Source organism: Chiloscyllium punctatum, chromosome 32 (genome assembly GCF_047496795.1).
Source record: "Chiloscyllium punctatum isolate Juve2018m chromosome 32, sChiPun1.3, whole genome shotgun sequence".
NCBI lineage: Eukaryota > Metazoa > Chordata > Chondrichthyes > Orectolobiformes > Hemiscylliidae > Chiloscyllium > Chiloscyllium punctatum.
The window spans coordinates 58,940,916-58,963,740 of NC_092770.1; the positions used below are offsets into that span (position 1 = coordinate 58,940,916).

The 22,825-nt window shown below is 42.5% G+C and overlaps 1 protein-coding gene across 7 annotated transcripts in view; it reads right to left on the reverse strand.

The window, feature by feature from the left end:
• Positions 1–10,276: 10,276 nt before the first annotated feature.
• The window catches only part of dgki (diacylglycerol kinase, iota), a 235,012-nt gene continuing 222,463 nt past the window's right edge, over positions 10,277–22,825 (reverse strand). For all 7 annotated transcript variants that reach the window (XM_072552477.1, XM_072552472.1, XM_072552476.1 and 4 more), the window contains 4 exons: positions 19,983–20,103; positions 19,071–19,107; positions 13,615–13,714; positions 10,277–12,408 (listed from right to left, as the gene is read on the reverse strand). In XM_072552477.1, the coding sequence (XP_072408578.1) occupies positions 12,292–12,408; positions 13,615–13,714; positions 19,071–19,107; positions 19,983–20,103 (375 nt within the window). In that variant the 3' untranslated portion in view covers positions 10,277–12,291. The remainder of the gene's footprint in view (positions 12,409–13,614; positions 13,715–19,070; positions 19,108–19,982; positions 20,104–22,825) is intronic.

Below are 22,825 nucleotides of genomic sequence, written 5' to 3' on the forward strand. Positions count from 1 at the left end.
CCTTGTGGATAGTTACTAAACCAAGGCTCATGCTCTTTGCCGGTGAACGTAGAGGTCCCTCAGCCTAAAACGTAATATAGTCTTCCACTGTCTTTGCTGAGATGTCATCAGACTCCTGATGAGTACAGACTAAACCATCTTGCTGCCACTGAAACCTTTAATATTTCAGGTTGATATTTTATCAATGTCACGTGCAAATTTCTTACAATATCACCAACTATTGTGCCAAATTGGGTCAAAAGTAAACCATGGAAAAAGAACTAGTCCAATCAAGCAGAAACATAATACCATTCTCCTTTGTCCCAGTCTTCTACCACATCACTAACCTCTATCCATTGAAACATTATTGACTTAAACGATAACTCTCCACAGGTGCCGCCTGACAAATTGTTTTCAGTAATTTAAAATTAATTTTTAGACTTCGTGGAGTCACACTGACCAGAAGTGTCACTTTTTTTGATTACTTAAACTACACAAGTACCATCTTTCAGTATTTTAAAAGAAAGGTTTTTAAAGCAAAAATACTTTTTCAAAAATTTGTTTTAAGCCATTGGTCCTATAGGCTGTTCCTATGACAATGGTATGTTATCAATGCATGGAAGAACATAGAATACTTATCAAAATGAATTCAGTTTTCCCCCAATGGAATCAGTGATTGTGTCCAAAGCTAAAATTTTACCCCAGTGAGTATAAAGGAAGTGACTGATGGTGTTCCAGAAGGCCCAAGTTGAAGTCATAACAAAGTAGCTACTATATTTATTGGTTACATAGAGTGCTATATAATCCAAGTACGTGCTGATACGTGATGGATGGTGTAGTAAATTGTGTAGACAGGACTATAAAATTATGAAGAAAAAAATGATAGATTGAGTGAGTGGGCAGAAGCGTGATAGATGGATTTCAATACAAGCAACTGTGAGGTCACATTCACAATCCAAAAATTAATAGGTTTGAATGTTTAAATAATGAAAAGCAAAAAATGAACCCTAAATGTCCAAAGAGATTTAGGGGTCCATGAACATGTAATTAAAATGTGAGCTACAAAAAAAATCAAAGACTAGTGAAATGCCAGTTTTTACAAATTGAGACCTAGAATATTAAGGGGAGGATGTTTTGGTACTGCACGAAGCCATCAAATGGCTTACAAAGTTATGTGTACAGTACAGGGCAACATTCCTTAGGTGGAATGATGCAGATCAGATTTATTGTGTTGCTAACACTTGAGTGTTTACAGATGCCAGGTTTTCATTCCGGGAAGGGTCAAAGGGTGAGTTTAAAATTTTTTTAGGATTTGGTGTGAGGTAGAGAAGATTCTGGTAGACAGGTTTAGGATAAGGGATGATATATCAGAGCCTGACCGTTCAGGAGAAGAGTTGAGGAATCTTTGTGCCAAAAGGTTTTGAATGTGTAGAACATTCCCACAAAAAGCGGATTTAAATCTGAGGGCCATAGGTTTTTTTTTTCTGGGCAGTGATAAGAAAGGTCAGAACGCCAAGGCAAGTAGTAGAAGTTGGTCAATTCAGTTGGCTTCACATCGGTTTCAATCTGAGTGGAATGGCATGCTCTGTTCATGTTCTTATGGGTTTATTGGGTTTGTGCGAAAACTGGACCATAAGTAGCTATGTCCCCTCATGTTGATTGAGTAAACACTGATCCCTGGTGGTGGTGGAATACCCCTTTTGGTGGGGGTAGAATATCTCATGGGGGTAAACGATGAGCCCTGGTACTGGATATTCCTCAGGAGTAAATGATCACTTGAAGCCCTAACTCCTAGAGTTACTACTTTCGTCAATCTGGATTTGATAAGATGGTTTGCAAAATGAATAGGACAACTCTAGAATAGTCAGGTTGTGTGACAAAAAAAAATTAATGGGCTGATGTTGGCCTTCTATGAATTATTTGTAAACACTTGGTGTAACCAAATTAGGCAGTACACCATACAGGGCTGAAATTCTTAAATTTTTTTTCTGCTTCTAGACATACTCTTCATAATCTAAGGCTATTGATTTTTACTTGTTGCCTTTGAGGAAATACTATCCACCTGAGTTGCTCTGATGTAGTAACCTCCATCAGTATTTTCTCCTGCTGTGAATACCTTGACTTCCTATCAGATGTCAGAGAACAAAAATATGAGGTACTGGGCTAATGGTCGGATACTTGGTAGTGTGGATGAGCAGAGGGATCTTGGTGTCCATGTACACAGATCTCTGAAAGTTGCCACCCAGGTAAATAGTGCAGTGAAGAAGGCATATGGAGTACTGGCTTTTATTGGTAGAGGAATTGAGTTCTGGAGTCCTGAGGTCATGTTGCAGTTGTATAAGACTCTGGTGCGGCCGCATCTGGAGTATTGTGTGCAGTTTTGCTTGCCATACTATAGGAAGGATGTGGAGGCACTGGAACGGGTGCAGAAGAGGTTTACCAGGATGTTGCCTGGTATGGTAGGAAGATCGTATGAGGAAAGGCTGAGGCACTTGGGGCTGTTTTCATTGAAGAAAAGAAGGTTTAGGGGTGACTTGATAGAGGTGTACAAGCTGATTAGTGGTTTAGATAGGGTTGACCATGAGAACCTTTTTCCACGTATGGAGTCAGCTATTACGAGGGGGCATAGCTTTAAATTAAGGGGTGGTAGGTATAGGACAGATGTTAGGGGTAGATTCTTTACTCAGCGAGTCGTGAGTTCATGGAATGCCCTGCCAGTAGCAGTGGTGGACTCTCCCTCTTTATGGGCATTTAAACGGTCATTGGATAGGCATATGGAGGATAGTGGGCTAGTGTAGGTTAGGTGGGCTTGGATCGGCGCAACATCGAGGGCCAAAGGGCCTGTACTGTGCTGTATTGTTCTATATTCTAACATTTTGCTCCATGGTGCTCCTGAAGTTGAATAGCCATCTCCTTAAATTTACGGGCGACAAACTGAAGTAAGCTGCTCATTTCCTGTTAAATATTGTGTGAACTTCACAATGCTGAATTTTCTCTCCCTGACTAAATTGGCCTAAGACCAACAATAAGTCAGAGAATAGAAGCAACTCTAAAAGTTTATTTGCACTCTAGACTCTTTCCTCCATTAGTGTCCTCTGTTTCTGTTGGTGTCTTCATGAACAAAAGTGCTTTGGATTGATGGCCCTGATTTTAGTCGCTGTAGAAACTCTGCCTTATTTCCTACATATTGACTTCCAGATCCTTAATTCCTATCTTCACCCAAGCGATTCCCAAAATGATTCCACAGTTCTGATCAAATCTTCTGCAATGCTGTTTGTACTGCTCAAGCCCCTCCCTTGTGTCTCCTCATCACTAAATATCCAACCTTGGTATTTATGTGATGATCAGTAACTTTTCTCCAACCTCAAACATTGTTCCTACCTGTCCCTAATTGCATTTCAGCTGAGAGGCTTGCAGAGGCCAGTCAAGAGTCAACCACATGGCTATGTTGTTACATGTATACCAGACCGGGTAGAACAGATTTCTTTCCCTGAATGGCATTAATGAACCAGGTTATTATATTTTTATGACAATGATTTCATGGTCACTTCTAATCAAACTAACTGTATTTAAACTATAAGTTTTTGAATTGTAATAGCTGCCGTGATGAAACTTGATCTTAAAGCCTTCAAAGCATTGGTTGTTGGTTTATTCAGCCATTGATATATCCAATATGCCACCATCTCCTTCTGCTTTTTTTGTGCTTAAAGGACCTTGCATCTTTCACTGGAGAGCTTCCCAAAGTGCTTCAGAATCAATGAATATTTTTGAAGAGTAGTCACTTATAATACAGGAACTGTAGAAGCCAAATTCTTTTAGTCAATTCCCAAAACATTGATGTAATAATGATCAGAAAACCAATTTTTAGTTTGGTCAAAATGATAGAGTAACTTCCCTGCTCATCTTTAAGATAGTAGTAATGTGATTTCTGTTATAGTCACCTGAGATGACTGGCAGGTTCATTGGGAAAACAGTGTGGCACAGGTTTATGGACTGGGTCCTGAGCCAATAATCACATTCTGATACTGCAGGGTTCCTACCTGAGCTGAGGAAGATCATTCTTCAGATTAAATTGTTATCAGGAATTATTATGACACTAGTTCTGATCTGTTACCTTTTTAAAAAAATTCATGAGACAGGGGTGTTGCTGCTGGGCCAGCATTTATTGCCTGTCCCCAAAGTTGCCCTTGAAAAGGTGATGGGGATCTACAGTCTTGAACTGCTGCAGGTGCACCCACATGCTATTAAGGAAGGAATTCCAGGATTTTGACCAAACGACACTGAAGGTAGAGTGATATATTTCCAAGCCATTCTACAATTATAGAATCCTCACAGTATGGAAGAAGGCCATTCAGCCTATTGAGTCCACATTGACCTTCTGAAGGACATCCCACCCAGATCCACTCCCCTTACCATGTAACCCTACATTTTTGATGGCTAACCCACTTTAACCTACACATCATGGGCAATTTAGCATGGTCAATCACCTAGTCAGGTAATTGAGTGGCTTGGAGGAGAATTTGAAGTGGTGATGTTCCCATGTATGTGCTGTCCTTGCCCTTCTAGGTAGTAGAGGGCATGGGTTGAGTATGATTTGGAGATGAAGGAGCAATGCTCCGAAAGCTAGTGTTTCCAATTAAACCTGTTGGACTATAACCTGGTGTTGCGTGATTTTTAACTAGGTTTAGAAGGTTCTGTTAAATAAGCTCTAGTGAATTCCTAGATTGAACATCAATGAGTAAGTTTGTGGTGCCAAACAAGTAGGTTGCTTTGACCTGTATGGTGTCAATCATCTTGTTGCAGTTGCACCCATCTAGACAAGTGGGAGTACTCCATCACACTCCTGGCTTGTGCCTTGTAAATGGTGGACAGGCTTTGAGGAGTCAGGAAGTGAGTTACTTGCTGCAGTATTTCCAGCCTCTGACTCGCACTGTAGCCAATGTATTTATGTAGCTAGTTCAATTCCTTTAATTAAATTCATTCAAAGGATGGAGAAATTGCTGGCTAAGCCTAAAGCATTTATTGCTCATTCCTTATTGCCCATTCCTAATTGCCCAGAGGACAGTCAACCACATTGCTGTGGGTCTGCAGTCACATGTATGCTAGGCAAGGTAATACATGTGACTCCAGCACTAGATGGACTTTTCCAACAATTGATGAATGAATTTGAGATTATCATTCTTAATTCGATTTTTTTTGCTTATAGTGGGGCATTCAATGATGGTCAAGGGATGATGGTTAGATTGTTTCATAATGGAAGTGGTCATTGCTTGGTATTTGTGTGGTGCAAATGTTACTTACCACTTTTTGACCAAAACCTGGATAGTGTCTAGGTCTTTATGTATTTGGACATGGACTGCTTCTATATCTGAGGAGTCTGAAATGGTGGTGAACATTTTGCAATCATTTAGTGAACATCCCCACGTCTGAACTTTATAATGGAGAGAAGGTCATTGATGAAGCAGCTGGGCCTATGATACTATCTCAAACAACTCGGGTTCTATATAGACTCAGCTTGTATTGAATGGAGGCACAGATACTTCAAGAATTTCTTCAGGGGGCCGTCTTATGTGAGCATTACATTTATTCCTCACTGGTTGACCAGTGAACTGGTGAGTTCAGAATACTCATGAACAAGGATACTCTTATTTTAAAAAAATCCTTTATTATTTAGGTAATGAATCTGTTAATGTAGACAGTACAGCTAAACAAGCATTGCACTCACTAACTGGAAATTACAAGCAAAAACAGTCATGTCAGTCCACGTAAGCCATCATAAGGAAGGAGACACCACTCTGTATGAATCACAACATTCTCATGCAAAATTCACCACTATGGCTCTCACACAACAGCTTCATGTGAATAAAGATATCTATTGACAGGTACATGACAGCTGGCTACTGCGATCAGAAGGGACAAACAGCTGCCTTGTGAAACTGGGGCAGGCAGACACCATTTCGGAACTCTGCTCTGAAGAAGGAAGATAATCGACATTTGGTTTTTCCTCATTTATTTCTTAATAGTTCTTATTTTGAGCTGGAAGAAACTGTCCAGAACAAGCAGGAAGTGAGGAGAAAGATTTTTTGACTCAAGTCTGCAATGGAAGCACAATTCCAATCAGAGTTGGGATATTCCCTCTTGGTGGCGGGAAGGGTAGAAGAGATGGAAGTCAAACTGACCACAATGATGTTTGTTGAATTCCCTTACTCTTGAACATCCCATTTATCACTGATGAGTAGTTTGCTTTGACTAATGAGCATTCTCAAGTGTGGCAGTCCAGTGTTGCTCCTTACTGATACGCAGAATGTCCTTTTGGCAGATCTACAACTTTGGAAACTGCTCTGCCAGACGAGGACAGGAAATGCTTGCGCACTAATTTCACTAAACATGCAAACATTTTACACGAGTTCTTTCAATTTTCTTTGATCTCCTCAATACAAGTAATGGATTTCTTCAGTTTCCACGAAGAAAAATTAGAGACTGAGTAAGTTCACAGAACCTGACATACAAACAAGTTTCAGAACAATGGCAGGATGGTCTTCCACATCATATTAGACAGTTCACTTGCATTTGAAAATTCATTTAGCGACAAGTTCAAGTTAGGATTCGATCACATCTAGTGACACTCTGTAACAGACCTAACTCACACTTGACCCGATCGCAATCATATTGATTGTCTGATTTATCCCTTTATAGTGCAAAACTGTTATAACAGGTAGGGGACAAACTCAACAGCATCTGAAAGCTGGCTTGGGCCTCAAAAACGATTAACCCGGGCCTGTTCCTCATGATGCAGGCAGCACACAAACCCTATGCTTGCCTGCTCATTTAAGTGAGAGCAGCTTGAAGCCCAGTGCTTAACATGACAGCTTAGTAGAGGGCATCGAGGTTGTGCAAGGTCAGCACCATTTAAACCCAGCCAGCATTCTTGAAAGCTAGCCTGCAGCTCTTAAAGTCAAGGTGGAGTCTGACTGCTGGTGATGACTTGGGAAGACATAAAGAGCAGGAAGAACAGTGGAACAAAGGAAAAGGAATGGGCCTACTGTGTTGTTCAAGGAGACCATGACAGATCTGTGTGACAACTCCAGACATGTGCATTTTCTCTACAGCCCTTAATACTTCTACAATAACAAAGATCTATCATCATCACCTTTTAGAGCACTGGCTAATGGCACAACAGAATGGAGAATGTGCCACAAATATCTCAATTACATCAGGTATACAAAAGAAGAGGTCCATTCACAGGGAGCCAGGAGGATTTTGAGATGAACTCTGACAAGTTAATGGGACTACATGTCAACTTTATGTTAATAGTTAATCACCAACTGGTCAGGATCAGTGAATACATTTCCAATACATTTTTTTATCAATTGAAACCATAAATCTCTCAGGCACAGTGGTCAATTCATTCAGAGAACACCAATCTACCAATCACAACTGATACCACATAGGTTCACCTCACCCAAGCAGAATGGTGGAGAAACTCAGCAGGTATGGCAGCATCTGTAGAGATAGAAGCAGAGTTAACTTTTTGAGTACAATGACCCTTTGTCAGAACACAAATCATTTCTACAGTGCTTCTTGTAGAATGGATACATTGCATCTACTGTGTTCGTGTAAAGGAGTGAATGTTTGTGGATGTGGTGCTAAGCAAGTAGGCTGTTTTGTCCTGGATGGCATCAAGTTTCTTGAGTGTTGTTGGAGCTGCAAACATCCAGGCATATCAGTAGTCTTCCATTGCACTCCTGACATGTGACTTGTAAATGGTGGACAAGCTTTGGATAGTCAGGTCAGCTACTTGATGCAGGATTCCTAGCCTCCGACCTGCTCTTCTAACCATACCATTTGTTTAGCTAGTCCATTTAAGTTTCCATCAATGGTAACCCCCAGGGTGGCTAGGCCACTAACTACTTCACACTACATTCTTGACAGTCACGTACAAATATGTTTCGCTGTGCCCCCACCCCATGCTGGCCTTTTTAAAATTCCAGTCTGTTGCTCTCCCTATTCCAAATGTGCCTGCTGGGTTTACCAGGAATCTGCCTGCAGCCCAACATGCCCCCACATGGATGACTGAAAACTCTATTCCTGGTGTCTGCTACTCCTTTTGGATTGTGTTTCAAAAACTTCACACTAGTTTGGGGCTCATGTCAGGATCCCACAGGATCTGTAGCTGCAAAGAACATACAGTCAGCCTTGCATTTCTTGAAAAGTATTGTGCTCACTTCTTTGGAGGGCAATTAGACAATAAGACACAAGTCGTAGGAACATAAGTAGGCCATTCAGCCCATACAGTCTGTTCAATGAGATACCTCATTTCTAGCCTGGAATCTCTGTTGTCGCCCTGACCTGCGACATCTGCGTGCAGAGGAATCGAGAAGATAGCAAGATGCAGCCAAAGGCAGCAGTTAGTACGATGCTGATAATCTAGATCATACAGCAACATATATGGTGTGAGCTTAGAAGTCAGAAGCTTGCTTGGAAAGAATAAGATGACACAGGTCTCTGCTGTAAGCAAGAGGAGTTCTGCTGGTCGGTCCAACAACTTGGCAAATGGTGGGAAAAGAGGAAGGCCATCTTCAAGGTCTTATGGGTGGCTACTTCCTGTGGATGTCCATTACAAAGGTATCACCCATAAAGCTGTGGGCATACTTTGGGCAATTATATCCTCACTAAAACAGGGATCAGTGGTCACTTTTGTGACAAATCTGTTGGGAGATCAGTTCTCAGCCTCAGGAATTAGATCTGCTGATGGATCCTGAATACGTTCTTTATTGGCTCCATTGGCTGTTCCCAGCAACTGTAACTCAGTTCTTTGCCAATGCCTCACAAGAGAAGCTAGCAGGCTCATGTTCGTAAGCCCTCACCATGCTGGTCAGATAGGCATTGGCAGGGAGAATGGGATTGAACGAACAGCTAGGGCGACATGGTGGCTCAATGGTTAGCACTGCTGTGCCACAACGCCAAGGATCCAGGTTCGATTTCAACCTTGGGTGACTGTATGTATTGTTTGCAAATTCTCCCTGTGTCTGCGTGGGTTTCCTCCAGGTGCTCTGGTTTTCTCCCACAGTCCAAAGATGTGCAGGTTGGGTAATTTAGTATGACCAATTCACCTATAGTGTACATGGATGAGTAGGCTACGTGCATTAATTAGGGGAAATACAGAGTGATAGGGAAATGGGTCTGGGTGGGTTACTCTTCAGAGGATCTTGTGGACTTGGGCTGAATGGCCTGTTTCCACACTGCAGGGATTCTAATTCTAATTCAGTTTCTGGCACTTGAGCAAGACACAAGGTGGGTGGTTTTAGCATGGTGTCTTTGGAAAAGGGAGGGAGGGGACTGGAGTCAGGAGAAGCCTAAATATGCTTTCCAAATCTCACAAGCAATCACCTGTCCGGCTTGGAAAATTTTAGTTCAGGCTCCTGCCCTGACTGTGGTCAAGTTGAGTGCTTTTGATGTCTGCGAAAGTACATTTAAACTGCAGGAGGTAGATGACTAAGTCTAGTGTGTGGTGCTGGAAAAGCACAGCAGGTCAGGCAGCATCCAAGGAGCAGGAGAATTGACATTTCGGGCAAGAGTCCTTCATCAGGAATTAGGCTTATGAGTTGAAGGGGTAGAGAGATAAATGGGGATGGGGCTGGGGGCAAGGTAGCTGAGAGTGCAATAGATAGATGGAAGTGGGGGTAATGGTGATAGGTTGGAGAGGAGGGTGGAGTGGATAGGTGGGAAGGAAGATGGACATGTAGGACAGGTCAGGAGGGTGGTGCCGAGTTGGAAGGTTGGAACTGGGATAAGGTGGTGGGGAGGGGAAATGAGGAAACTGGTAAAGTCCTAGGGTTTGTAGGCAGAATTTGAGACGTTCTTCCTCCAGATTTCTGGTGGTTAGGATGTGGCGATGGAGGAGGCCCAGGACTTGCATGTAGGAGTGGGACGGGGAGTTAAAGTGTTTGGCCACAGGACGGTGAGGTTGGTTGGTGCGGGTGTCTCGGAAATATTCTCTGAAGCGCTCTGCAAGTAGGTGTCCTGTCTCCCCAATGTAGAGGAGACGGCATCGGGAGCAATGGATACAGTAAATGACATGCATGGGAGTGCAAGTAAAACTCTAATGGATGTGGAAGGCTCTTTTGGCGCTTGGATGGAAGGTGAAGGGGGAGGTGTGGGTGCAGGTTTTGCAATTCGCTGGGAGGGAAGGGTGGATTGGTGGGGGACATGGATCATTCCTGGTGAAGGGCTCTTGCCCAAAACATTGAATCTCCAGTTCCTTGGATGCTGCCTGACCTGCTGTGCTTTTCCAGCACCAAACTCTTTACTCTGATCTCTAGCATCTGCAGTCCTCACTTTCTCCATTTGTCTGTCATTCACGGCAGAAATTCCTAGTGAAAACCAAATTAAAAAGCCCAAGGACGGCATAAACATTTCTTAATGTTTTTTTCAGATGGCATTGAAGTAGCTTGATTAGAATGGATGGAGTTGCCACTTACAACCCCAAACATCAGTTGCCTTGCCATTAGGCTAATGATCACTGGATAGGCCCTTGTCATCTTCGAACTCACACTCTCCCAAGGCTTGATCACAGCAACAATATCACCAGGTGTAAATACCACCTCTCGGTTTACCATCCACACCATAACACCAAAATCACTGGGCAGTAGGAGTACTCTATTTTAATGTAAAAGGGAAAAGATTTAAATCGGGTCTGAGGGGCAACTTTTCACTCAGAAGGTTGTGTATATATGAAATAAGCTGCCAGAAGAAGTGGTAGAGGCAGGTACAATTATAATATTTAAAAGACATTTGGATAGGACCGTGGATAGGAAAGGTTTAGAAGAATATGGGCCAAATGCAGGCAAATGGGACAAGTTCAGGAAACATGGTCAGCATGGACGAGTTGATCGAAGGGCCTGTTTAACGTGATGTATGATTCTAAATGATATTTTATCTTCAGTGCCATGAGGACTAAATCACCAACAATGTCAAGGAGGTTTAACTAGCTGTCTACATTCAGAAAGGACAGCAAGATTCATTTAATGACAAGTATCTGACTTGATGATCACAGTAAAACTCTATTCAACTGCATGTCAGAAGGTGGTTACAAGAGAAAGAAGAGCTTGCAGTAGAAAATACTGTTTAATGTGTGTTTCTGCCGAGGGATGACATAGTATGGTTCTGACAGGAATTCTCTGTGGAACAATCCCTTGTTCTTGCACCCAAAACAATTTACAACCATGGGTTTCTAGATCAAATCTAGCCCTTTACGCTTCTACTAAGAGCACAAGGACTGTACTCACTTTGGTTCAATCCAACAATTCAACATGGAGCACCAGATCCTCACTTGTTGAATGCTCTTCAAAGTATATTGTAGTATATCCAAGTATCCAAGATAATACCAGCCACAGACATATACATTATGTGAAGTGAGGTCTCCAAGTTGTCTATTAGTACCCCAAGTATAAATTCTTCAAGTTCTTTTTTGATAATTTTTATTCGTTCATGGGATGTAGATTTTGCTAGCTGGCCCAGCATTTATTGCCCATCCCTAATTGCCTTTGAGAAGGTGGTGGGGAGCTGCTTTCTTGAACTGCTGCATCTATTTGGTGGAGGGAGACTGATAATGCTGTTAGTGAGGGAGTTCCAGGATTTTGATACAATGGCACTGAAGGAACAGTGATATATTTCCAAATAGTGAGTGGTTTGGAGGGAACTTGCAACTGATGGTGCTTCCGCATATCTCTTGCTTTTGTTCTTTGAGAAGGTTGTGGGTTTGGAAGGTGCTATTGAAGGAGCCTTGGTGAGATACTGCTACACTGCCTGTGTTCTTCTTGGACTCCCAGTGCATTGTTACATTCCGAAGGTGCATGAACACAACATCATCAGGCATCACTGTACAGACCTTTCTGACTGAATTGGAGATCGTGATGAATCCAGGGGAAAGCCCAGATTGTGAAAGGTGCCAGTTGTTGTATGTGAGGGAGTTTTGAAGAATGATTGCTCTCCTTGTTCTGAAGTGGAGAACACAGTAATTTACAGTTTGGACAGGGTTCCAAAGGGCCACTGATGTAGCCCCCGACCTCCTCCTCTGTGTGCAGCTGCCTCAGCTCCTTAATGTGGACTGTGTGATGAGTAATATGCTCTTTGACTGCTGTCTCAGTAACTGGCATCTCTTGTCACCATCTTTCCCTAACGTTATGTCACTTTCCTTTTCGTCCATCAAGCAGTAGGGTATAAAAGGGAAGCAGTGACTGAATTCAATGGGTGAAGGCAAACAGCAAATGCCTCCCCATCCTTCCCTCTGTCTTGCCAACATCCTTGTTCTCAGACAGCTGTCTCCAGGTCCTCACGTGCCATCATCTGGTAGTGCTGCCGGTTCTCCAGGTAGGCAGCTAGCTCCAGGTCACCAGCCTCCTGTGCTTTGTGTCGTGGAGTGTTGCCCTGGTGAGAACCAGAGATAGAAATACAGTGACCACAGACAAAACAAGTTCAGAAGTAAACCACGTCCTGGAGAGGCAGCGTACATGTTTTTGAGTGTACTGATGGATGTACGAGTGTGTATTTTAACTCCTTTGGGAGAGGTGTGGCATTGCTTTAGCTCATTTTTGTGGAAGTGGCAATACAACAGAGTGTGGGACTTCAGAAGACAGGTATATTGGGATTGAAGTCACGTGGGGTTATAACAATCAGACAGCTTTGTGATCACTCCTGATGCTAGTTTTTATATTTCAAAATATTTTCACTGAGATTCTCTTACCATGCTGAGATCTCAACTCTCGTTATTAAATCCAGGCCCGCTAATTTATTAGTTCATTCACATACCCATCACACTACCATACCAATTTATTAATGTGAATATGTATGTGTGTATGATATACGATACACATCCGTGTACATGTGCAAGGTGTTGGTGCCAACATGCATCAATCTGTACATCGCTGTGTGAACCTAAGTGCTGTACAAACAGATGTTGTCAATGTGACATTGTGTGGGTCTCTGTTGGTGGTGAGCACTGTGTATAGTTGTGCACAGAAATATTTGAGAAATAGAAAAACTGAATAACTCAACAAAACTTCAGAAATATGCATGTATTGATGAAGATTAAAAGCATGGGCATGCAGCCTGTGAAGACCCTTCACACAGGCAGCAACAAAAATAAGTAACTGGCTCAATGGAAGCTATACAGAGCAAGATGGAGTATGGGTGCTCCAGGGATTATTTAGAGCCTGTCTTTACTATTGAATTAGGCTGAATTGTAGATACAGGGTGGACCTAGAAGAGATACTAAGGGAGTTTGAGGAGACTATGTAGACAATTCTGGTTAGAGTGGACAAAATCAATTGCAAGCTGATCTTCACCAGCCTGAGATGGGTTGTGGGATCATTTCCAAGGGATCAGAGTTAAAGAGTAAGAGGCAAGAAGAGGGAGTCATGTGGACTCCTTTGCGCCCAAAAGAGAAATGGGACACTTGATTAAGAAGGACTGGTGATCTAAATAACGTAAACAGTATCAAATTGGGCAGAGTTTCTGGCAGGAGAATGGGTTGAGGTTTGGAGTTTATGGTTTATGAAAAAGGACTTGGCTTGTTGGTCTAACAAGCTGTTCTTGTTCCTAATCATACACCCACCTGTAATGGCAATTCCTTACCTCAAAATCAGTCTGCATCAGCGAGGCCCCAGCATCAATTAAAAAACGACAGATTGTGTGATACCGATGGAATGCTGCTTTGTGTAGTGCTGTTTCGCCCCTATTAAGAAAATAAGATTGCAAGCCATTAATTAAAGTCTGAACACAGACTCCCTTTCACATACTGTCTACCAAACTGAGGCTAATGTGTGGGAGAATGATGTCCTCTTCAAACAGAGGGAGGTTTTTGCTCAGGAATGTATCAAGATTTCTTTTAAAATCTTGTCTTCTGTGTATGGAAAAACATTGTAAAGCTGACACATTCCCTGGGAACAACTGCAAATCTGACACACTCCCCGCCGAAACATAGTAAAACTGACATGCTCCCCAAGACCACTGTAAATCTTACATATTTTCGGCAAGCCAATGTAAATTTGACACACTCCCTGGGAACAGCTTTAAATCTAACATACTCCCCTGGGAATCAGTGTAAATACTATCAGACCCCAGGAACACACTATAAATGTGACACTCTCTCCAGTAACCACTGTAAATTTATTTTACATGGTGGGACATACCCACCATGTATGTGGCAGGTGCTCATGTTTCTCGGCCAACGTTGTCTATCTCATACGCTGCTGGTAAGGATGCCCTGAGGCATGATATATTAGCAAGACTGAGCAGAGGCTACAGCAACAGATGAATGGACACAGCAGAACAATCAACAGACAGGAGTGTTCCCTCCCAACCAGAGAACACTTCAGCAGTTCAGGGCATTCAACTACAGACCTTTGGGTGACCATCCTCTAAGGCAGACTTCAGGACAGGCAACAATGCAAAGTGGTTAATAGCCAAGTTCGGTACCCATGGGGATGGCCTCAACCGGGACCTTGGGTTCATATCACACTACAGGTGACCCCAATGGGCTGAGAAGTGGCAGATGGAGTTTAATTCAGATAAATGTGAAGTGCTGCATTTTGGGAAAGCAAATCTTAGCAGGACTTATACACTTAATGGTAAGGTCCTAGGGAGTGATGCTGAACAAAGAGACCTTGGAGTGCAGGTTCATAGCTCCTTGAAAGTGCAGTCGCAGGTAGATAGGATAGTGAAGAAGGTATTTGGTATACTTTCCTTTGTTGGTCAGAGTATTGAGTACAGGAGTTGGGAGGTCATGTTGCAGCTGTACAGGACATTGGTTAGGCCACTGTTGGAAGATTGCATGCAATTCTGGTCTCCTTCCCACGGAAAGATGTTGTGAAACTTAAAAGGGTTCAGAAAAGATTTACAAGGATATTGCCAGGGTTGGAGGATTTGAGCTACAGGGAGAGGCTGAACAGGCTGGGGCTGTTTTTCCTTGAGCGTCGGAGGATGAGGAGTGACCTTATAGAGGTTTACAAAATTATGAGGGACATGGATAGGATAAATAGACAAAGTCTTTTCCCTCGGGTCGGGGAGTCCAGAACTAGAGGGCATAGGTTTAGGATGAGAGGGGAAAGATATAAAAGAGACCTAAGGGGCAACTTTTTCACGCAGAGGGTGGTACATGTATGGAATGAGCTGCCAGAGGATGTGGTTGGGGCTGGTACAATTGCAACATTTAAGAGGCATTTGGATGGGTATATGAATAGGAAGGGTTTGGAAGGATATGGGCCAGGTGCTGGCAGGTGGCACTAGATTGGGTTGGGATATCTGGTCAGCATGGACGGGTTGGACCATGCTGCACATCTCTATGACTCTATGACTCTAAATGTCCAACAATGTCCACATCCCATGAATGAATTTTTAAAAAAATTTCCAGCATCTACAGTTCTTAGTTTTCATCCACCAGGCATCTGACCATTTTGCTAACTTGTCAATGTCCCTCTGAATTCACTATTCTCCCTTGCTTAGCATCATCTGCAAATGTACAGATTTTGCCCTCAATACTTATCTCCAAATTGCTTATATAAATCAGAAAAAGCAACATTCCCAATGCAGATTCCTGGGGAAGACCACTTTCAACTTGTCTCCAGCCCGCGAAATGGCCATCTATATTTACTCTCAGTTTCCTATGTTTTAGCCAACTTTGAATTCATGTTACCATGTACCCATCAATACCAAACGTTTCCATGTTGTTAACGAATCTGCCAATTGGCACCATATCAAAAGCTTTCTAAAAGTCCAAATATACAACATCCACAGCATGACTCTTACTATCTATGCCACCTCATCAAAAAACTCCATTAAATTGGTCAGTCCTGACCTGCTCTTGACAAAGTCATGCTGTCTAAACTTATTTGACTTATTTTTCCCTAATTGTGTACCTTATCCTATATTATGACCTCCATCAGTTTTCCCATCAATATGTTAAGTTAACAAGTCTCTGGTTTCCTAGGTTATCCTTTGTCCCTTTCTTAAACAATAGTGTCACATTTACACTCCTCCAGTCCCCTGGGACTAATCCTGTCTTGAGAGGGGTCTGGAAAATATCTGGCAGCAATTCCACAATTTGGTCCCTCACCTCTCTCAGCAATTGTTTTTATTAATTTACAGGACTAGGGAGTTGCTGGCTAGACCAGTATTTATTGTCCATCACTAATTGCCCAGAGGGCAGTTAAGAGTCAACCACATTGCTGTGGGTCTGGGGTCACATGCAATCCAGACCAGGTAAGGATGGCAGTTTCCTTCCCTAAAGGACATTAGAGGGTGCATTCCTAATGACTTCTTTACCTGGAGTGCTGCCAGCCTTTTTAGCATTTCTTCTTTATCTACCAACATATTGCTCATTTGCTCAACACCCACATTAGGCCATAATCACCAAGCTGGTTACAATCTCTTCCAAAGTCTTCTATCAGGTAGAAGATACAAAAGCTTAAAAATATGCACCAACAGGTTAAAAGACAAAGAACAATACAGCACAGGAATAGTGACAGCCCTCCAAGCTGGCACAGACACATTTTGGCCTTCTATACTAAAAGTTTAGAACAGCTTCTTCCCTGCTGTTATTAGACTTTTGAATACATCTCTCAAATTTCAAATCTAATGTTGATTTTGCTTTTAGTGCACCTTCTCTGTAGCCATTGCATTGTATTCCTCGCCTTGTTCTATCACCCTCTACACTTTGTATGGTATGATCTGCTTATGCTGCATGCAAAACAAAATTGTACCTAGGTACATATGACAATAATAAATCAAATCAAAAAAACTTCTAATGTAGTGAAGGGAGAAACTAAATATTCACTTAATACCTCTGCCGTGTCCTTTACTTCAATGAGCAGCTTACCCGACTCGTTCCTTAATGGATTCACTCTATCCTTCACTGATCTTTTACTATGAATATGTTTGAAGAACTTTTTTTTTGCTTTTACACAGCCTGCCATCCTTTCCTTATGTTTCCTCTTAGCCTTCCTTATTCCAAGCTTAACCTCTCTCCTGCAATTGAGATACTCATTTCTATTGCTATTATTATAATATGATGCATTATATGCCTCCTTTTGGATACCCTTTGTTTATTTCTCATGACTAGGTACCTAGCTTGTACCCTATACATCTTTCTTTTGAAATTCTCCCATTTTCATCCACAGTTTATCACCAAAATACATTTCCAAATAACCTACTCCTGTTAAACTTTTAGACCCCTAAAACCTAGTCTGGGATTTTATCGCTAACTGACTTTTTATCATTTTCCAAAATAATATCATTGCCTTGGGAAAATAGCCTGATAGCTCTCAATGGATTGTGCCAGATGGTACCAGTAGTTTAATCCTGCCTCCTCCCCTGGGAGCTGGCTCCAGCTAAGGAATGGAAGTCCCTGTTTTTTTTATACTGGTTTAGTCTGAGGTGGTTTCAGCAGGTCTCACTGTGGTTTCTGTCTCGTAAGGTGCACCGTGCATGCTATAGGAGTCATTGACTTTCTTTGGTGTCAGGTAGCAGGCTGTTATCTATCTGTCTTGAAAATTATATAGGGTGTGTGTCAGTATTTACAGGGAATCCACAGGGAATCCAAAAGGAGACATATAATGCATCATATTATAATAATAGCAATAGAAATGAGTATCTCAATTGCAGGAGAGAGATTAAGCTTGGAATAAGGAAGGCTAAGAGGAAGCATAAGGAAAGGATGGCAGGCTGTGTAAAAGCAAAAAAAAAGTTCTTCAAACATATTCATAGTAAAAGATCAGTGAAGGATAGAGTGAGTCCATTAAGGAACGAGTCGGGTAAGCTGCTCATTGAAGTAAAGGAAACGGCAGAGGTATTAAATGAATATTTAGTTTCTCCCTTCACCAAATTAGAAGTTTTTTTTGATTTGATTTATTATTAGTGTGTTATTTTTTACAGGGAATCCCTGGAGACTGTGCCAGTATTTACAGGGTATCTCCAGGGAGTGTGTTAGTATTTACAGGAATCATATTATGTTATGAACACTATTTCTTAAATGCTCCACTTGGCCTGCTTCATTTCTTAGGACCAAATCCAGCACAGCTCCCTCTTCAGTAGAACTGGAAATGTACTATTCCAGAAAGTTCTCCTTCACACACTGCAGGAATTTCTCCCTTTCCGTTACCTATAATCTCCTTTTTTCACAGTTTACCCTGGAGTAATTGTAATCATCAACTATTACAACCCTATTTGTCTTGCAGATTTCCATAATCTGCCTACAAAATGTTCTGTTCTATTTCTAAATTTGACACACTAACCCAGGAACCACTGTAAACATAACACACAGACACTCCTCAGGAACCACTGTCAAACTGAGGCATTCCCTGGGAATCCATTATCATTGCCGCCACGCTTGCCTGGGGAAATACTGTAAATGACACACTATCCTGGGAACCATTGTAAATTCTGACACATTCCCCGGGAACTACTGTAAATACTGACATTGTCTCTGAGAACCACTGTTAATACTGGTACACCTCCCGGGACTCTCCATCAATACCAAAACTCTCCCCGGACACACTTTAAATACTGACATGCTCCCTGGGGTTTCTATGTAAGTACTGACACATCCCTAGGGATTCCCTATAAATGCAGACCAATTCCTTGGTGATTCCTGTAAATACTAACACACTCCCTAGAGGTACCCTGTAAATACTGGCACAGTCTCCAGAGATTCCCTGTAAAAACTAACACACGCCCTGTGGATTCCCTGTAAATACTGATACACACCCTATATAATTTTCAGGACAGATGGATAACAGCCTACTACCTGACACCAAAGAAAGTCAATGTCTCCTATAGCATGCACGGTGCACCTTACAATACAGAAACCACAGTGAGACCTGCTGAAACCACCTCAGACTAAACCAGTATAAAAAAAACAGAGACTTCCATTCCTTAGCTGGAGCCAGCTCCCAGGGGAGGAGGCAGGATTAAACTACTGGTACCATCTGGCACAATCCATTGAGAGCTAGCAGGTGGTTTTCCCGGAGCAATGATACAAAAAACCAATGTTTAAATATATATGTAAGCCACAGAACAATTATGTTCTTACTCACGTTTTGATTTCTGCTACATCTAATAGATCAGGTGGCCCTGAAACAAAGAATAAAAAAAATCTAAACCAGGTAACTAATACATACATAAAGTCCTGGCAGAACACAAGGTAGTCTGGAATAGTAAATGAAAACACAGATTACACTATTCATAGTTTCGCTCTAGTATGGACTGACAGTGGAAACAGAGACTGACAGTGGCAAGTGACTGACAGGGAATGACAACGTGGACAGACTGATAACGTGGAGAGGGGCTGACAGCGAAATCAGAAAGTGAAGTGCAATCAGAGACTGATAGTGGGATCAGGGAGTGAGTGTGGACAGAAACTGACAGAGTTGACTGGGACTGACAGCTTGGTCAGAGACTGACAGTGGACAAGGACTGACAGTGAGATCAGGGAGTGACAACATGGACACAGATTGACAGTGTGGACACGGAGTGATAGAGTGGACAGGAATTGATAGAGTGGGCAGTGACTGACTGTGGGATGAGGGAACTTCACCTTAGTTCATATCTGATCCCACTGTGTCACAGAACCACCAATCAACCTACTGGATTGTTGTAAATAAAAACCTAACAAATTGTCTTGTTGAATTGGACAAGACTAAAGATACAAGCCCACTCAATCAGGCTGACTCTTTCTGGCCTCCTCTTGTCCCTCTGTGCCAAATTTTTGGTTGCTTGATTGAGATGTGAAGGATTGGCTATGTTAAGGCTGTCACTGAACAAGACATACAATTCAGAATGAAAATGCCAAATGAATCTTTTACAATTTACTTCCTACAGGACAAATAAATGAAGTACAGTATGTAGCTATGAAATGGCACCTGAAATAACTGACAGCTGTTGTCACACTCAGTGCCAACTTAAACAGTGAATTTGATGCAACGTATGAAGCTGGTTCAACAGCTCACCATGTTCAATGATGTACTTTACAAGTTCCTTATGACCATTCTTTGCGGCGCAGTGTAACACCGAGTATCCTTCAGTGCTGCTCACCATCAGACTCACTCCCTTACTGCAGGACTCTATGAACTAGGACACATGGGAACATACATGAGGTTAGACATCCCTGTATTTTATATGTTCAGCAGTTCACAGACAGATCAGAACAATACACATCTCCCACAATATTCATCAATCACAAACACAGGACATCACTTCTTCTGCTGCCCATCTCAGATCCCATTAGAAACTAAGCAATGTCAGAGACCAGAAAGACCAGTCAGCCCCTGAAGTTCTCACTTCCAGTAAAATAACACGCTGAATCAAACTGTATCTTGAAAAGAATAATCTGGCAACACCATATGGGTGGAGAGGTGAATAGCCATTGGAGCCCTAAGTAGACTTTTGAGGGGATTCTGCTTTTCACAGGTGCTGCTCAGGGTCACTCTGCTCCTGGGAAACATTGCTCCCATGGAGACTGTGCTCCAAGGGAAAGCTTGCCCCTGGGGGTACATTATTCCCAGGGCAACCCTGCTCCAGGGGAGACCCTGTGCTTCACAGGACATTGCTTCTGAGGAGAAGCAACTCCACAGAGATCCTGCTATGGGGAGAACCAGATGGAGGGAGATGCTGCTCTCAGGAGTCAGTGCTCCTGGGGAGACTCTGCTCCCAGGGGTACCCTTCTCCCTGAGGTACACTGCTCCGGGGGTACCCAGCCCCTGGGGAGACACTGCTCCCAGAGAAATCTTGGTGCGAGGGAGACCCTGCACCTGGGGAATAATGCTCCCAGGGAGACACTGCCCCGAAGAGACACACTGCTCCCGGGGACCCACCACGCCCAGGAAGGCTCTACACTTAGGGTGTCACTGGTCCCAGGGAGACCTGGCCCCTGGGGGAACATTGCATCTGGGGAGACACAGCTCCCAAGGAAAGCCTACATCTGGGGTGTCATTGCTCCCAAGGAGAGCGTGTCCCTAGGGGCACATTCCACCTGGAGAGACACCACTGCCAGGGAGGCCGTACACCTAGGGAGACACTGCTCACAGGGAGACCTTGCCCCTAGGTGGGAAATTGCACTTGGGGAGATACAGCTCCCAGAGATCATGCCCTGGGGTGGACTTTGCACTTGGGGAGACACCACTCCCAGGGAAGCCCTGCACCTGGGGGGACTTGCTCTCACAGAACCTGCTCTCAGAAAGACCCTGCTCTGGGGAGACTATGCTTTTGATGGTCATACTCTCAGGGGCCCTACTGTTGTGGGACTTGTTTTTTTTTATTTACAGAAAGACATATTTTATCAATGTTTTCAGAAAAAATCTTTCAGTTGCACAACTCTTTGCTGGCTATCACTACTGACTCATTACTTGAACGCCTTACTGAAGTCCATATACCTCACATTTACCGCTCTGCCCTCATCAATCTTCTTTGTTACCTCTTCAAAAAACTCAATCAAATTTGTGAGACATGATCTCCCACGCACAGAGTCATGTTGACTATCCCGAATCAGTCCTTGCCTTTCCAAATACATGTACATCCTGTCCCTCATTTATTACTCATAATTATAAAGACTCAACCATATTGTTGTCAGAAGTAAACCATTCTGTTGATAAAAGGTAGGGCACTCTTCAATGGCATTGTTGGTACGATTAATGGTAACTTATAGTCAAGGAATTCGACATGACTGAACTAATAATGCCCTTTCATGCACTCCCTGATGCTTTGTTCACACCCTATTCAGGTACAGAATTAATCAGTAATCTTCGAAAGCTTTCAGTTTACTGTACGACATTCAGCTGCTGTCTCTGCTATTGACTGATAGCCACCAGGGGCATAAAGGTTTAGCACAAAGTCTAAAGATCAGGAAGCAGGGATTCTTTATGCCACTGGCATCAGGTCATTACAAATAAGTAGTAAAATTAAAGTTAAACAAGGAAGGATTTACAATATTTGTGAGAAATTAAAGCTATTAAAATATACCCTACCCAAGATACCCTACTTTTGACAATATCACTCTTACACATCTGTCCTTGACTTCCTTCAACTTTCTCTGATTTCCTCAGAAAATAATAGAAAGGAGGACCCAATTGGACATAGCCTTGCATAAACCTCTAATAGTAACCAGATCAATAAGGAGTGGAAATTAAAGTCTCCAAGAACTTTATCCAATCCAAGCATGAATGTGACAGGGGCATTACAGAGCCCAAACGTTATTCTTGTGGATAATAAAGACCCTGGTGCTTGCTGGGAATGGCCATCTTCTCAATATTGTGTTCAGCCAGGAGAAGCTGCTGCTTATAATTGTGAGCCAAATTAAAAGTACAGAAACACTTTGCATCTTTGACAACATGTAATGGTTTCTGAATCCAAGGTACAGGATAAGCACCCTTATGAGTTTTGCATTGAATGTCCAGTAATTGACATCAATCTTCATTTTTCTATCTTTCTTCTTCAAAGTGGCTGTGGAGGAGGTGGACATATCTGTTGAGTTTTGAATGGCAACTTACTCCAAAGATAGTCCTGGACTTCTGCACAGTAATGGGCTAGGATCCTGTGATAAGGAATCATTACTGGACAGTCATTTTCACTCACCATCCTCTAGCTTGCCTGAGCACAATACCCAATGCCGGCATCATCTTTACTGAAAGTCGCCCCCTACTTGCTGAAAGTAGAATCAAACTATCTTATTGGGACTCCTCCAATTTACCAGTGTCCATTTTGAAATGTCTCCTTCATTCAGTCCATTCTCAGAGTCATACTGCATAGAAACAGACCCTTCAGTTCAACTAATCCATGTATAGCAGCAGCAAGTTTA